Source organism: Lissotriton vulgaris, chromosome 12 (assembly GCF_964263255.1).
Source record: "Lissotriton vulgaris chromosome 12, aLisVul1.2, whole genome shotgun sequence".
In the NCBI taxonomy this organism is placed as follows: Eukaryota; Metazoa; Chordata; class Amphibia; order Caudata; family Salamandridae; genus Lissotriton; species Lissotriton vulgaris.
The window spans coordinates 769,605,876-769,623,442 of record NC_141700.1 but is presented as its reverse complement, the minus strand read 5'-3'; the positions used below and the strand labels follow the sequence as shown (position 1 = coordinate 769,623,442).

Below are 17,567 nucleotides of genomic sequence, written 5' to 3'. Positions count from 1 at the left end.
CTTAAAACCGGGCATCCCTATACACCAGGAGTCAAAGCCTCAAAAAGAACAGAGACAAAAGTCTAAAAAAACTCAGTCAAAAATTGACTGGGGGTACCGCTCTCTCTGATCTGAGCTTGCTGGCCCGGAAAAAGAAAGAACTGACATCAGTGCGCAAGGGCGGTGTCTAAGTAGATGCTGCAACATCCTCCCGGCGATCACGACGCCTACGATGGACACGGAGCCACACAACGCCACCTTCCGACGCACAGGGGTACTGCTGACAAAAACTATCCGGATCCAGTCTGACGCCTGGGGGTAATTTTAAGGTAAGGAATCTATCACTAACGTGTCTCTTTTAGATAGAATGTGTCCTAAGGGTTATGCATTTGTAATACTTTTCCTGATCTTACCTCTGGCTGGTGGTTGTTTGCCATGTCTGTGGTCGTCCTCTGCACGGTTGTACAAGTGCAAGGTGTAGACAGCAGACAAGAACACCCTCCTGCCCATAAACAGAATATGCTTCTCTCAACCACACCTACCACAAACTGACCCAAATGAAAGAGTACTAGCATACTTTGAGTAACAGATTTTATTATGGGAATGCTTTTTATTACAAAAAGGGACACCAATAAAAGTAAAAATGAGAAATCGAGATTGATCAACATTTAACAACTCAGTTACAGACATGGAGGAAAAGAGCTCCATTTTACTTGACATCTCAGACTAATACAAAGGTAAGCCTAGCACCATCTCAAAAAAGGTCAAACCCATCTCTGCCACTGAGGCAGAACAAATTGCTCCCAAACAGAATCAAGACAATCTAATCAAGACAGGCTGCAGCTAGTGGCAATACCAGCCCTTACAGGCAGGGTACAAGCACCTGGCAAACCAGGAGTTGAAATAAAACACCACTTATGACAGTAGAGCAGCATTTCTAAACCATTGTAAGCACCTCCAGATATATCTATGGCCCTCCATTACAGGTCTGTCTGTCTGAACCCTCAGGAAGGCCCAGATGATTTGTCCCACACACTCACAAAAGACCAGCTCTCTTCCTGACATTTCTTTTACACCTTAACTTGACTGATTTTTCATGCCAATGAAATCCTCCTTTAGACATACTTGGAAAGTCAGCCCCTTCCCTTGCAGTCCTACTTCCCAACCTGCTAACTCGGGGTCAGCTCACTCCCTTAATTCTATCCCCTTTCTTCAGACTGAATTCAAACCCGTCAGTAACACCATCTTTTCTGCACCTTGATGTACGGCTACATTCTCACTGTCAGCTGTATCACACTTTTTGCACCCTTAGGTACAGCAAAAGCCTTGTCCCCAGTCTCATCACACCCTCCTTCCTGTAAGGTATAGCATTCTTTCTGCAACCCAAGGTAAACCCTTGGTGCCACCCCAACCAAGCTCTTCACATATTCAGGAACATGTAGCTGCCTCCGGTCAGCACTATGACCTTTCCTATGTACTCAGGTGAACCATGCACCCCCTAGAAATGGGAAGGTCCTCTCCAACAGTGCACAACCCTTTCTGTATTCCAATGTGGTCATAGTTTCTCCATTGAATCTCCCCATCATCCTCTCCACTCTCTAGGTGAGTCTATACCCTCCTTGGTACAGCCCCGTCGTTTTTTAATTCCCCCCCATCATGTGCCGTTGATGGACAGGGTTCGGTTGGATCTCTCTTCAATCAGACGTCTAAATCATCATCTGGATCCTCATCGTCCACGTCATCCACAGCCTCTGGTTCGTAATAGATCTTTCCACCGCTGCCTCGAGATTGAAGCAGAGAGGACTTCCTGTTGGGGGAAACAGATGTACAATTATTGAACATATCAGAAATACAAAACCTTGCAAGAAAGCCTCATTAGGTTCACTGTTTTAGCAGGCTGGCCTTGTATAATGACCTCGAAGAATCAAAAGTGTGCATCGTGCCTGGATGGATAATGGACAGCTTGTTTCATTGATGCTCAATACATAGTTCTTGCAACCAACAGATCTCTACTTGTAAACAAATACAATCCATTTGATGGGGAATGCCACTACTGAGATCAATTGATGATAAGTAAAGGACTGTCTATAATTCTAGAAAGAAGAATGACCACTATATAATAATGCAGACTTTTCATGACATGGTATATGCTACTGACCACATCTTTTCAGGTGAAGGTTATGTTATGTTATGTTATGTTAATAACATTTATTAGGCGCAACAGCTGCCCCAGCGAAGGGGCGTCCTGGCGCCTGATCATATGCAACAACACAACCGATCAGAGCTGACGAAGGGGGATATTAGGTTTCTCTCAGAACCTCTACACACAAAGAAGGTGCTGAGAAGAGGGAATATGACCTTGCCTTAAAATATTCAGACTGGCAAGGCAGATGGCAACAACTGTCAGAGCAAACACTTGACCACACCTGATATAATGAATAAGATTCTTCTGTATATTCTTATATTAGCTTCACCAAGGCAGTGGTAAGAGGTGAAAAAAGATTTATGCTTCACGAACCTATTTGGATCAATGTTCTTGTGTTTGTTATGTTTTATCACCGTGCTAGCACACTATTATACTTTGGGGAGATCCAAACAAAAGGACTACAAATGGATGATGATATTGGATCGAAGCATACAACTAACCGCCGCCTGGCATTAAAAACCTCAATGAGGAACATGGCACGGTCAGTTATGACCACTTTTGTGCTGCCAGTCTTGATCTGGCTCACACTTTTGATTCATGGGACAGACAAGTGCCATGGGATACACAACAAAGTACGATAAGTTTGTTATATCCTGAATTGAACTTTCACAGTGTTGAGACTAAGTGGCAAGCAAGGAAAAACCACAATTAAAAATTGTTTTGGATACACGAATGGATGCTCTTAGCCACTGCATTATATATTTTCAGTCTCACTAGCACTGATGTCTTAGCTTGTCACATTCACATTTGTCATGACCAGGCCCAAAGCAGTTTCTAAATTTGCTTCTTGCTAATGACAGCTGAAATGATCAGTGAAATAAGGTCCCCAGATAAGTATCAGAAAAGCTCTACAATATTTTATAGACAGAAATTCTGAACGTAAAGATCCCATGCAGTGCATAACATCGCAGTAAGGCAGAGACCCCAGTCAAAGACAATCATGCAAATGGACGTTCTGGAGTGCAAAACCCAATCAGACATCAGGCAAAGGAATGTTCTGGAATACCTTTTGTTGGTGAAGCAGAATTCGGTAGAGAGTCCAGTGCTGTGATGTCTTACTGTCATTGTAAAGTAAGGCAGGCTCAAATGAAAAAGTTACTTACCACCGACAACGCCTTTTCTGGTAGGGACATTATCTAACCGCAGATTCCTCACCATGTGAATTTCCTTAGGAGTTAGACTGGAGCCGGAAACTTTTGTAGCTCCACTTTGGGTCTGTCCCACCCCGGATGGGACATCGGGCCCTTAAATATTCATCACCTCGAAGCACAGATGTTGGTTTCTCTGCCCATGTGGAAGGACACGTATCCATTGATTGTGGCAGTGTGCAGACTTCAAAATTGGGATTTTATTAATGGGCTGCATAAGTCCATTCCATGTATCAGGGAGGAGTTGGGTCAGTGAGGAATCTGTGGTTATATAGTCTCTACCAGAAAAGGTGTTACTGAAAATAAGTAACTTGTTCTTCTGATAGAGACTTCAAATCACAGACCCCTCACCTTGTGAATAGATACAAAAGCACCCCCCCAGATGGAGGATCTGTGGAATGCTTCAGACCAGGAAATCCTGCAGGACAGATCAGGCGAAGTGCCCATCTCTCCCGAACTGGCTGTTCAGACAGTTGCGCTTGATGAAAGTGCGGAGGGATACCCAGGTACCTGCCTGGCATATGTCCAGAATGGCCAGCGCCATAATAGCCGCCTTAACTCTGGTGTTATGCGCGCATAAACCTTCTTGAGGCTGCCTCTTGGCTAGGCCACAGCAGAACTTGTTGCAAACACAATACATCTTGAGATGGTTCTCTTTTGCGTTTCTTTGCCCTTTTTTGCCCCGGAAAAATTGACAAAAAGTTGATCATGCTGTCACTAATCCCTTGTCTGATCCTTTTAAAAGCTGAGCACTCTCTTAGGATCAAGGGAGCTTTGCAGTTCTTCCTCTAGAGGGGTGAAAAGGTGCATATAAAGCTGGCAAGATGATGCATTGCCCTATGTGAAAGGGCACAACTACCTCAGGTAGAAATGCCACATTCGTCCGAGGAAATGTTTGGACAGGAAAAAAGTGTGCGGTTGTCCCACTGACAATGTCTGGAGTTCTGACGTAAATAATTAATTTACTCTCTTAATTTCTATGCAGGTAAGTACTTAATCAATAATAACTCAATCGAAATGAAGGAAAACAGAGTCCGTGGTGTAAGAGTTTCTAAGGGTTTTATTCCTCATAAAGGAATCAGGATATCGTGTTCTGACCACCACACAGGGTGTCAGAAGGGATAGATGAGCGCGCTGTCGTTTATTGACAATACAGAGCTTATATACTTGATTTACATCATAATGTTCAATGTAAGAGGCGTAACAGCTGAGAGAAAACAAGATAACAGTATACACGTGGTACTAATACATCATCAAGAGGCGTAAACTAGGCGTGAACTATAGGTGTGTGCTAGAAACGTCACTGATAGGTGACACAAGTGGGTGGCACCAAGGGGCGGTGCTAACAGAATGTTGCAATGTCAGCAGAAATCGGAAGCTTGGATGCGCGCGCAGCTGCATGACGTGTAATAGACGGGGTGCAGGGGACTTGACATTTACACTGACGGAAAGAGACAGAAGTCTGGCATGTCAGATCAACTTGTGCTTCTATCATATCTGATATCTGATGTTTAGGAACTAAGCTATCTGGGCAGAAAGGTCTCTAGAGCAGAAGCTATTCTATACTTGCTGTGAGTGCGTGTATAAGCGCCTGAGTGTCTGTATGAGAAGCGTGGGGGCATGGGGCCTTCCATGGAAGCATGGCAACAGAGGCTATGAATTACTTGCATAGAGACAGGTCGGCCCTTTAGCCCTGCAGCTGAGGAAGGATGTTTACTGAAACTAGCAGGCTGGAATGTATCTTCGGGGAGGAAAACAGATAACTCGAAGGTTATAGTCAATCTTGGCAGGCAGCAGGCTGAGCTGAGCACGGAGGGCCGCGCTAGAGTAAGTCAGAGTTCACGGGTACGGGGGCTGCTTGGGCAGGGGCCCTCGCAGTCAGAAGCCAGAAAAGAGGCTCGGTGGCAGAGATTCAGGGCCTACTTTCAGCCAGGCTGAAAACGTAGGAGTACACTTCAAAAAGACGTTGGCATAGCATACTTAGGAACGGACCATCAAACCCATTCATGGTGGGTCTGAAAGAGGACAAGTTGACGTTGGACGCAAATGTATTTGCGTCTTCATAGCTGATACAGGAGGGAAGTTACATGCACTTTTAACTCGTACATGGAGTCGGTGGGGTACTCGCTAGGGAACACAACATGACCATAAAATTTATATTACCTCATTCCCTCCTTGTTCCCTACGGACCCTTCATGATATATCGATCCTCATAAATCGATCGGTTTGTTCTTGTAACATTATATGTTCGTCTTTCTTTCTTTGACTGTTTGAGAGGCAACTGGAATGCTCAATGCAGGATGTGGCACACAGTCCACATATCGCTGGCCCACACTGCAGGCACAGGCAACAACTGAATACTATAACAAGGCCAATGCCTAGGAAGGATAAGATCTTCCATCCCCAAGCTGTTAACGTAGTCCAGAACCAACCGGACCAAGTCCAGGTGCCTGGATTCTGATGTATCTGATTTGCAATTTTATGTAAACGGGTGATAGCTTGATAGACAGATGGTGCATTTTGTGGAATGAAAACACAGCAACTTGACCCGATGACCTTACAGGCTCCACCTCTATCTGCCAAGATGACGTCAATCACGAGACGATTTTGAAGGACAACAGTCCGTATAGCAGACTGCTCCTCTGTTAAGTTACCTAGAGCGGAGGCAGTTTCGTTCACTACTGCTTCAAGTGTTCTCGTTAATCTGCGTATTAATTTACTGTTTTGGACAGGTCCTAGGAAGAAAAAGAATCCTTTATTAAAATCAGTATACTGTTCCCATGCCGTTTCTGTGTAGTCGACAAGGGGAATATCTCTTTTGGGTCTATTCGGTGCTAGATTCGTATTTCTATGGTAATCAGGGGGAGCTAGGAAAACAGGTGGCAGAAGGAATGCAATGTAACAGGTACCATCCCAGTCTGGAGGTAGGCTAATGTATGCGGTATGACCACAAACAAAGTAAGAATGACTCGTAGCTTTAAAGGACGATTTACCATGGTCACTGAACTCGACCACAGTAGTGCATTTACTATGACCTACGTGTACTGAGCCTTTCTTGCTAACACATAATTCACCTGTGACTGGTAATACTAACATATGGGGCAAAACTGGAGCAGCTTCAGATTCAACAGTAAGGATCATAAGGCTAATTGTGTAATTACCTAATCCATATACTTCGTTTTCTAGATCAGTTCCTATTCGAGTGGGAAGTCCCTCTTTATCAGGATAACAGACGTTGAGCAGGACTAAGTTCAAGTTTCCCCAAACCCAGCCCCCATCGAAAACAGCAATATCAGGATCTAAAGAATTAATTATTTTAAACCATGCTCCACAGGAGCCATTGTGAGTGAATGGGTACGGAAAGAGGGGCAGAGCTCCCTTGTAATTCTGGTAGGGAGGGAGTCGGCCACATATCCAACAGTCGGTAGCATTGTTTGTCTGATGGGAATGGTGTAACATACTAATGAATGTATTGTTGCGCAGCGCAAGTCTGTAAGAGAGTTCATGTGCAGGAAGTTCACTAAAAGTGTGTTCAGCAGAGACATTGTAAGCAGATTGTTCACGCCTGAAAATAGGCCAGTATATAGGTAGCAGAATGCTGGCAATAATAATTAGAATACTTAGAAAAAACATTATTAACAACGTCACTATACAGTGACTATGCAGTGATTTACAGTATGTACGTCTCTTTTCCTCTCTCTCTCTAACTCGATCTAGGGGATACATGTCAGAAACTATTTAACCGATTCACCTAGGGGAGGACTTAAACAATTAAACTGTCTGACTTGCTAGATCGGAGTTTCATTCGGTAGAGTTCTTGGGGAGTCTTTTCTCGTTCGGCAACGGTAAAATCCTTCGTCTCAACACAGTCTTTGGTGGGGGTGGACGAGTCAGAGTCCTGTTTCAGTCCGTTTTTTAGTTCATTGCATAGTTTGATGTGACTCGTGTGGACCCACCCCTTTCTCCCCTCGATTTTCACGGCGGTCCTGGTGGTAAGCAGAACGGTCTTTGGAGACTTCCAGCGGGGCTCCAGCGGACTTTTCCGGTCGAAATTCCGGACGAGTACCAGGTCCCCTGGACGGACCTCATGCGCCTTTACATCGGTATTGTCAGGGAAGGCTGCGGCAACCTGTGAACGACATGATTGGAGTGCAGACATCAAGGAGGCAAGGTAATCTGTCAACATGTTACAATCAACATCAGTGATCTTTTTCGGAACGGGCGTCCCCCACATATTCGGTGGTCTGCCAAAGACCACTTCGTACGGGGATAGCCCTGATCTTGAGTGGGCGACCATTCTCATGTAGAATAGTGCCACGGGCAGGGCGACTATCCAGTCGACCCCTTTTTCCTGGCAGATCTTGGCAAGACGGATTTTTAGTGTCTGATTATGCCTTTCTACAAGGCCAGCTGCTTCGGGATGTCGGACACAGTGGAACCTCCACTGATATCCAAGCAAGAGGGAAACTTGTCTCATCAGCTCGGACGAGAACGGCTGTCCGTTATCTGAATACACGACACGGGGCAAACCGTACCGTGGGAAGAATTCACGAACCAACTGTCTGGCAGTGGTCGGAGCAGTGTAGTCTGGGACTGGGTATGCTTCGGTCCAGCGGGACAGAGCACAAACAATTACAAGGACATACTTAAATCCTCTACAGCTATTCATCTGGATATAATCCATCTGGAGGACTTCAAAAGGGTGATCGGGAGGATGGAATCCACCTTGCTCAACAGGGACGCTTTTACCTGGATTGAACTGACAACAGATCATGCAAGTACGCACTTTCTGTTTTGCTGCTGCTCGTAAGTGTTTGTTGTACCAGAGATTCTGTAAACTGTCTAACATCGCCTTCTCTCCTAGATGGGCCGGGCTATGTGCTGTATTTATCATGACCTGAACCATTGAGTCGGGGAGAAACCATATAGATTTTCCCTTCGTCACCCAACCTTGATCTGTCTGAATCCCTCCTAGTTCAGTCCATTTCTTTATCTCCTCTGGAGTAGCATGTGTCTGGATATCAATTACATCTAGGGCGGGATCTCTAACTGCCATACACTGTGTCTGTACTATTGTTTTTGTCACATCAGTAGTCTGGGTGTGAGTCAGTGCTGTATGTTTTGCTGTCTGGTCTGCCAGGTCGTTACCCTGGGAAACAGAATCTGTGACTTTAGTATGTGCCTTACACTTCATGACCGATATGCCCGAGGGCAAATGTATTGCTTCTAACAGTGCTTGAATGAGGGGGCCATGTTGTATCTTGGCCCCATGAGAAGTCAGAAAACCTCGTTCTTGCCAGAGGACTCCGAAGTCGTGTACAACTCCGAAGGCATAGCGGGAATCTGTGTATATGTTAACATTTCTGTTCTTGGCTAGAATACAGGCTCGGGTCAGAGCGATGAGCTCTGCTGCTTGAGCAGACAGTGTGTCAATACGATGTGTTTCTTTAATTTCAGTTTCAGTGGTCACGGCATACGCAGCCACTAATTCTCCTGTACTTGTTCTCATGCATGAACCATCCACATAAAGTGTCAGGTCTGGATTTGTCAATGGGACATCTGTTAAGTCTCGTCTAGGCTTAGTTACTGCATTAATTATTTCTATACAATCATGCGGAGCTGGATCTGTCATAACTGTAGGTAACAGTGTTGCTGGGTTCAGGATGCTGCAACGTCTGATTTCTATGTGTGGCTGGAATAGTGTTAATTCGTAACCTGTCAGTCGTGCTATAGTTAAGTGTTGAGTCTGGGTTCTGTTTAACAAAACCTCTACAGAATGTGGTACTTGGACTGTTAACTGATGACCTAAAACAATTGAATCACTTTGTCTTATTGCTAACGCTGTTGCTGCTACCGACTTTAAGCACGCAGGGAGTGCTTGAGCTACTGAATCCAATGTACTAGAAAAATAAGCACAAGGCTTATGTGAACCTGCTTGATCTTGAGTGAGGACAGACAACGCTGTGCCATCACGTTCTGTAACAAAAAGTGTAAACGGTTTGCTGTAACATGGTGTCGCTAAAACTGGTGCTTGGCATAAAACTTTCTTTAATTCTTCAAAAGCTTGTGTATGTTCCTGAGTCCAAGGGAGGGCAGTCGAAGTCGCTGCCTCCTGTGTCGTTAACTGGATGAGTGGTTTAGCTAGAAATGCATACTGGGGAATCCATTGTCTGCAGTACGAGGTGAGGCCTATGAAGGCCCGCACTTCCTTTTGTGTCTTGGGTTGCGGCATGTTCACAATTAACTGAATGCGATCGGGAGTGAGCTGTCTCCCCACTTTGGACAGCAAGTGACCCAAGTACACAACTTGCTGAACACAGAATTGTAGCTTCGAAGGAGACACCTTGTGTCCCTTGTCAGCCAGGAAATGTAAAACTGTCAGTGATGCTTTTTCGCATTCGGGCTCACTTCGTGCGGTGATCAGCAGATCATCGACGTATTGTAGTAAAGCGGTGTTAACTGGCATTTGAATACAATCTAGTTGTCTTTTCAGTGCTTGACTATAGATGCTGGGGCTTTCTGTGAATCCTTGAGGTGCGCGCGAAAATTTGAAACTGCGTCCATTTAAACAGAATCCGAAGAGATATTGGCTCTCTGGATCAATAGGCACGCTGAAGAAGGCGTTCTTGAGATCAATTACAGTAAAGAACGTTGCTTCTGAATCAATAGCAGTCAAGAGAGATGATATATCGGGGACCACAGGATACTGTGGGATAATGCATTTATTCAATTCTCGAAGATCAATCACCAGCCGATATACTGGCGGTGCATTGGGATCAGTACGTTTAAGAATCGGAATGATGGGTGAGTTACAGATATTGGAGTCGGTCTCGACGACCACTCCTTGGGCAATGAGCTCTTCAATGATTTTCAGTAAAGCCGCTACAGCATCGGGTGGTAACTTGTATTGTCTGATTCTGGGTAATACAACACCTGCCTTGAGTGTAACGCGGTATGGCGTAATGTGCATACATCCTACATCAGTTGGGCCTTTTGCCCACAAGTAATCAGGTACATTTTTCAATCTGACATCAAACTCACGAAGGACGTAATGACCCTTGAAATCCCGCAGAAAGAGTCTAACCCCCTCCGGGGAGCAGCAGATTATAGCTCCTAGAGCCTTCAGTGTTTTAATTCCTAACAGATTTTCCGGACATGATTTTGTTAGTAACAGGTCTGTAACGCGTGATAATGGACCCACAGCCAGGGGAACTGGTTCTGATACTTCATTTACAATAGGCTGTCCTGAAAAACCAAGGGAAACATTTTGTGAGCCTGAGAGGGGTGCCCCTGGAACTTCGTCATGACTTATTGTAGTGCGACTTGCCCCTGTGTCTATTAAAAACTTTCTATCTTTCCCCAATACTTGACTGTGTACATAAGGACCTTCTTGATCTACAGGAATCTCGATAAGAGGCAAGCCACCTTCCCTCTCTAGGCTGTTTCATGTATATCGGGAATATTCGGGGTAAGCAGACTGGGCATACTGGTACATCTGTTGTGAGACTTGCTGAGTTGCAGCAATGGGCTGTGGCTGTGGTACTGCTACAGTCTGTGCGGTCTGTGCAGATGCATGCATAGGCTGTGTATTCTGTGTAGACTGATGCTGGTTATGGTCTTGTCTAGGCGGATGCGGTCTTTCTTTAGTTTTACCTGTCGCTATGTTATGTTTCAGAACTGCACATTCGTGTACGTAGTGACCTGGCTGTTTGCAATAATTGCATGTCCCTTTAACAGGAGCTGCAGTGTGACTTGTCTGGGTCGTACCTTTTCTGTGACTATCGGATGGGACCGTCTGAGCTACTAACATTTTCATTTTCGTGTCTTTCATACGTTTCTGTTCCTGATCTTGTTCTTCCCTAATTCTATTCTGGTGATATTGTAACATTTGTAACATCTGGGATGGCGTATTTGCTTGCCATGTACTCTCGACCTTATACACTCTATTTTTAACTAACGGTAGGGAATTCTCGACTAACTTTGATACAAAAAGATGTGGGTACGACTCGCTACTTGGCTGGAGGCCACTATTGATAATAAAACATTTCTCGAATCTTGAATAAAAGTCGCTAGTATCTTCATCTTGTTTCTGTTTACAGGACGAGATTGCGTCCCAATCTTCTTTTCTAGTTGTCAATAATCTGGGCAGGACCTGTACTATTAAACCTGGTAATGCTTTAGTTTTGTCCCCAAGGCCTAACCCTGGAATCCGTTTTTTCTCTTCATCTTCTATTTCTGCCCAGGCAATCTTTGTGTCTCCCACCTCCCATTCCTTTTCTTTCAGTTTCTCGAATATCCCCGTAGGCAGTAATACTTTCAACATTTTCATGATATCATCATACGTGTAGTCTCCCATCAGTAACATATCTTTGAGTTCTCTATGAAAACCTGCAGGGTCTTTATCATGGCACGGGACTAATTTCTTCATTTCTAACAGTTCTAACTTAGTCAGAGGCGTGTGTACATACACGCGTTTCAAAACCTTGTCCTCACCCATAACAGGGTGTACTTCCCGTAAGGGGTTCTGACTTTCAATACCACCCCCGCACTGCATATGGTACATTTTCCTCTCTGGAGGTGGGGCGGGAACATATTCAGAACTTACAAAGGTATCATATCTGCGTCGTTGTTCTAGAATTATTTGAACTAATTTGGTGCTTAAGCCTCTCCATCTATCCATCAATAGTGCTTCCAGTGTCTCGTGTAAGGGACCTGGATCGGAATAATGTTTTCTGTATTTGATGAGAAGGTGCTGAATCATGTATACACCTGCTAATTTCTGTTCGTCGGGGGAGAGGTTCAAAAATGTCTGTGCTACGGTATCATCATTATATATGTCGGCATTCTCGGCCCATGATACAGCTGATCGGGCTAGTTCTTGTTCATCCATGGAATTGAGTACATGGTACCCAACTCGATCTCGAAGCCTTTTATCAGTCTCCTGGAACTGATGCTCAGCAGAATTCGGATTCGTTAAGGCAGAGAAGAAAACTCTCTTGCTTTCTGGACGGATACCCTTCCTAAGATAAGTTCCCTTACCTACATATGCTATAGTGCTTGTAGTCGGTTCTGGTTCTTCATATTCTTCTTCCTCCTCGGAGGGAGCCTTTTCTTTCTCTTTCTCGTGTACGGCTATCACTGCTTTCTTAATCTTTTTATACATGGCCTCTATGCAATTTTGTCTGTCATGTTTTCCATCAGCTATATTTTGACCCCACTTGTTCAATGCATCTAATTCACTCTGATCTGTTCCGGGCCTGTCTCGTTCTCTTATTAGACAATTTATGAAAAATCGTAGTATCAGTGCTTGCATGTTAACCTTCTGTTTCTCCAGGGCATCCTTAATACTGTCGGGGTCCTTTCCCGTTTGAACGAACTCATATATTCTATCTAGGCGCTCCTTCATTCCTGCATAACATAACAAACTATCAGTAGCAGATCTTAACCGTAATGACGCTAATATCATTAAGTCGTCCTGTCCAGGTTCTGGATCATATCTACAAACTGACATATTTTCTTTTAATGCATCAAGGCGGGATGAATTAGAAGAACGGGGGGATCTGTGCGTAAGAGGACTCTGCATACTTCTGAGATTTAATCTGTGAGTCGGTGGCGGGGTCTGGAGACCCGCGGTCGCACCTCCTGAAGCGGAAGCTTGGGCATTATCTCTGTGTGTAGTCAGTATCTGAATTTGTCTTTTAGTAGGATCTGATTGAAGTGGTTTCGGTAAATCAGTTTTAGGTGAGGGAAGTGGCGGAGCTGGCGGAACGGAACTAGTCTTTTTCGGTGTCGGCTGAGCGTGATCTTGGGGAGCAGTACCACCCCCGGCCCTGTCAGTAGGCAGGGCACGAACAGGCAGATTGGTGTAAGCTGGCGCTACATCTTCGAGGTATGAATTTAGGAATATGTCTTTAGTAGTCTTGTGCATTACTTTAGTTGGAACCAATGGTGACGGCAAATTTTTCGGTATTTCTGAAATGGCGTCAGGGGTACCATCGGCCAAAAGATACATGTTGTTCACTTTGCCATTTTGGATACGATCTATTTGTTCTACTTTTACTCGAATTCCCTCAGTAACTAATTCGTTTTCTTGGGCCTTTTCTGATTCTTTAAGCCTGTCTTCTCTACGGAGTGCTCTATCAGCACGCTTACGTGATTCCTTACGCCAAAATTCTATGGCGTCTTTCTGAGACTGTCTAGCTTTCTTTTTCCGTAATATTTCTTCTACCTTTATGATGCACTCGGCATCCCATGTTCCGTTAACTGGCCATCGGTATCTTTCCTCTAGGTGCTTGGTATAATCGGTCCATAACTCTAGATACAGGATGGCGTCTATGCCATGTTTATTGTACATAAAATTACCTGGAGTGTCCCTAGGGGGGATTGGAATCTCTTCCTCTAACATCCCTTTCCTAGTCCCTATCTGCCTTAACTTGTTGAAAAACGGCATTGTGCCTACTTGATACTGAAATGCTTGATCCTTGGTACTTAATGTCGACTGTAACTATTTATACAAGGAAACACAATAATGCACAAAAACAATCACATTCATACCACGACATTAATCACATGAAACATTTAAAGACATAGCTAACTTCCCCCTACTCTGAATGTACCGCTCAACGATACAGATACACTGCCTCCAGTGCAGAAATTCGGAATACTTTATATACTGCTAAACAGTATAGATACACTGCCTAAAAACAGTGCAGACCGGACTTGCGTACCCAAACCCGTCTAGATACGACCCAGCAATGGTACTCACCGGGAAGCACGGAAAACAGAAGGCCTCGGAAAACTCGACTGGACTCGACTCGGAACTTCGGAAAACTTCGGAAAACTTCGGAAAACTGGTGGGCCTCTTCACACCTCGGACCTTGCTTCTTTCGGCTGGGCTCTGGTCGGGATCCTCCGCACTCCTCACCGCCTCGTCTGGGCACTGATTGCAGTCTTCGTCACCTCCGTGTGTCAGAGGGGGATGCAGGAAATCCTGCCAGTACACGTGTAGTCCGTCTAACTGATGGCAGGGGACACGGATTGCAACGCACCTTCCGGCGCGTGAGGTGGGGGAGGGGTCCCTATTCGGGCGCCAAATGACGTAAATAATTAATTTACTCTCTTAATTTCTATGCAGGTAAGTACTTAATCAATAATAACTCAATCGAAATGAAGGAAAACAGAGTCCGTGGTGTAAGAGTTTCTAAGGGTTTTATTCCTCATAAAGGAATCAGGATATCGTGTTCTGACCACCACACAGGGTGTCAGAAGGGATAGATGAGCGCGCTGTCGTTTATTGACAATACAGAGCTTATATACTTGATTTACATCATAATGTTCAATGTAAGAGGCGTAACAGCTGAGAGAAAACAAGATAACAGTATACACGTGGTACTAATACATCATCAAGAGGCGTAAACTAGGCGTGAACTATAGGTGTGTGCTAGAAACGTCACTGATAGGTGACACAAGTGGGTGGCACCAAGGGGCGGTGCTAACAGAATGTTGCAATGTCAGCAGAAATCGGAAGCTTGGATGCGCGCGCAGCTGCATGACGTGTAATAGACGGGGTGCAGGGGACTTGACATTTACACTGACGGAAAGAGACAGAAGTCTGGCATGTCAGATCAACTTGTGCTTCTATCATATCTGATATCTGATGTTTAGGAACTAAGCTATCTGGGCAGAAAGGTCTCTAGAGCAGAAGCTATTCTATACTTGCTGTGAGTGCGTGTATAAGCGCCTGAGTGTCTGTATGAGAAGCGTCGGGGCATGGGGCCTTCCATGGAAGCATGGCAACAGAGGCTATGAATTACTTGCATAGAGACAGGTCGGCCCTTTAGCCCTGCAGCTGAGGAAGGATGTTTACTGAAACTAGCAGGCTGGAATGTATCTTCGGGGAGGAAAACAGATAACTCGAAGGTTATAGTCAATCTTGGCAGGCAGCAGGCTGAGCTGAGCACGGAGGGCCGCGCTAGAGTAAGTCAGAGTTCACGGGTACGGGGGCTGCTTGGGCAGGGGCCCTCGCAGTCAGAAGCCAGAAAAGAGGCTCGGTGGCAGAGATTCAGGGCCTACTTTCAGCCAGGCTGAAAACGTAGGAGTACACTTCAAAAAGACGTTGGCATAGCATACTTAGGAACGGACCATCAAACCCATTCATGGTGGGTCTGAAAGAGGACAAGTTGACGTTGGACGCAAATGTATTTGCGTCTTCATAGCTGATACAGGAGGGAAGTTACATGCACTTTTAACTCGTACATGGAGTCGGTGGGGTACTCGCTAGGGAACACAACATGACCATAAAATTTATATTACCTCAGTTCATTCACTTGTCTGACTGATACCATAGTGATGAGGAATGCAGTCTAGATGGGTAGTAGACAAGGAACAAATTTACCTCAGTTTAAATGGTGTGCATATTAGATAGGTGGGAACCAAATTAAGTTTCCACTGCGGCATCACAAAAGTTGTAGGCAGTAACAAGGGGTCAGTCCCTTCAAAAGATGCATCAACACAAGTGACTTGATGAGGGATAGATGATCCACTAAGCTTCGGACGAAAGGGACTAAAGGTAACCTTTAGTTGTAGTCGCAGCATGACTCTACTGGGCTAAAGACAAACAAAACGGAACACCTCTAAACTGTGCATTCAGGGGTGGAACGTCACTGGAAGAACACCAGATGACAAACATCTCCCAGTGTCCTGCATAAATCGATTTGGTAGCTGGACACTTGGCTGCCAGGATGACTCTTACCACTTTGGGAGGGAGAATTAAATCCCTAAATTGCAGTTGCTCAATCTCCACACATGGAAGCACAGGTTGTGCAGGCGTGGGTGCAAAACGTGGCCCTGCTGCAGCAACAGGAGGTCCTCCCAAAGGGGCAGCTGAATTTGAGTGTTAGACCTGGCATTCTTGGTGTGGTGTCCCCTGTCTTTTTGCCTCTATCTACTGTATTTTTAACTGTATGCTGGACTTCGTTTTTACTGGTGTTTGAACTCTGGGCACTTTACCACTGCTGATCAATGTAAAAGTGCAAGTGTTCCCTGTGTAAATTGTAGTTATGATTGGTTGTCCATGATTGGCATATTTGATTTCCTGGCGGGTCCCTAGTCAAGTGCACTGTCTGTGCTCAGGGCCTGTAAATCAAATGCTACTAGTGGGCCTGCAGCACTGATTGTGCCACCCACATGAGTAGCCTTTAAACCGGTCTCATTCCTGCCAATGCAGTGTCTGCAAGTGTAGTTTTAAGCTGCCATGTCGACCTGTCAAGTGCACCCACTTCCAAGGCCCAAATCTTTCCTTTTTCTACATGTAAGGCACCCTTAAGGTAGGCCCAAGGTAGCCCCGCGGGTGGGAGCAGAGTATGTGAAAGGTAGGGCATGTACTGGTATGGTTTACATGTCCTGATAGTGAAATACTGCCAATTTTGTTTTTCACTATTGCAAGGGCTATCTCTTCCATAGGTTATCATTAGAGCTGCTGCCTTGTAACACTTTACACGTGTACGTTTCAATTGGGAAGAGATAGAAATTTGGAGTTTGAGTTCCCTGAACTCAGGATTTTTTTAAAAACACTTATTTTGGTCAAGGTGGTTTTTAAATTGTGTGTTTGAAAATGCCACTTTTATAAAGTGAGGAAAAACAACAGTATCTCAACTGGTAAGATTATTGAGGACAATTAGAAATGCATGTACAACACATTGCATGAAGGGAAAAAGAGAGACTGAGTACATTTTTGGGAAAGTGCACTTGGCATCATATATTTAAAGAACACAATAAAGGTTGGTACAGTAGGCAAAAAATGCGAAAGCAACCCAAATTGACCTTGGTGCTCAATTGTGACACAAAAAGTGGCGACGCAAGTGACAATGTGTAAACAGCTAAAACGGCGCAAAGTGCAATTGGTGAACAGATATATACAGTGAGTATTTGTGGCTCACTGCAGTAATTTTCAATTTTTTTTTAGATGGAAACAGTAATTGGTTGAACCACAGAGAGTGATGCGCCATCAGTTGTGCTGAGGGGTCGACAACGTTTCGAACCTATGACTCGGGATCATCCTCAGAACCGGGTTGCTGCGTAAAACCGGTGCTGATAGGGACATGGTCCCGTGTCCCAGGAGGGCAGGGTTTCGGAAGCAGAGCGAAGCTGTTCGGATTCCCGGGGAGAAAACCTGGCAGCTTAACACGTCGGATGAGCGTGTAAGAAGTTTGTGCCGTATCACGGAGGGAACATCG

At 44.9% G+C, this 17,567-nt stretch overlaps 1 protein-coding gene across 1 annotated transcript in view; it reads right to left on the bottom strand.

The window, feature by feature from the left end:
• Positions 1 to 553: 553 nt before the first annotated feature.
• Positions 554 to 17,567, bottom strand: part of ELP5 (elongator acetyltransferase complex subunit 5) — a 78,465-nt gene continuing 61,451 nt past the window's right edge. Inside the window, exon 9 of the mRNA XM_086945714.1 lies at positions 554 to 1,786. Coding sequence (XP_086801840.1) covers positions 1,678 to 1,786 — 109 coding nt within the window. The 3' untranslated portion in view covers positions 554 to 1,677. The remainder of the gene's footprint in view (positions 1,787 to 17,567) is intronic.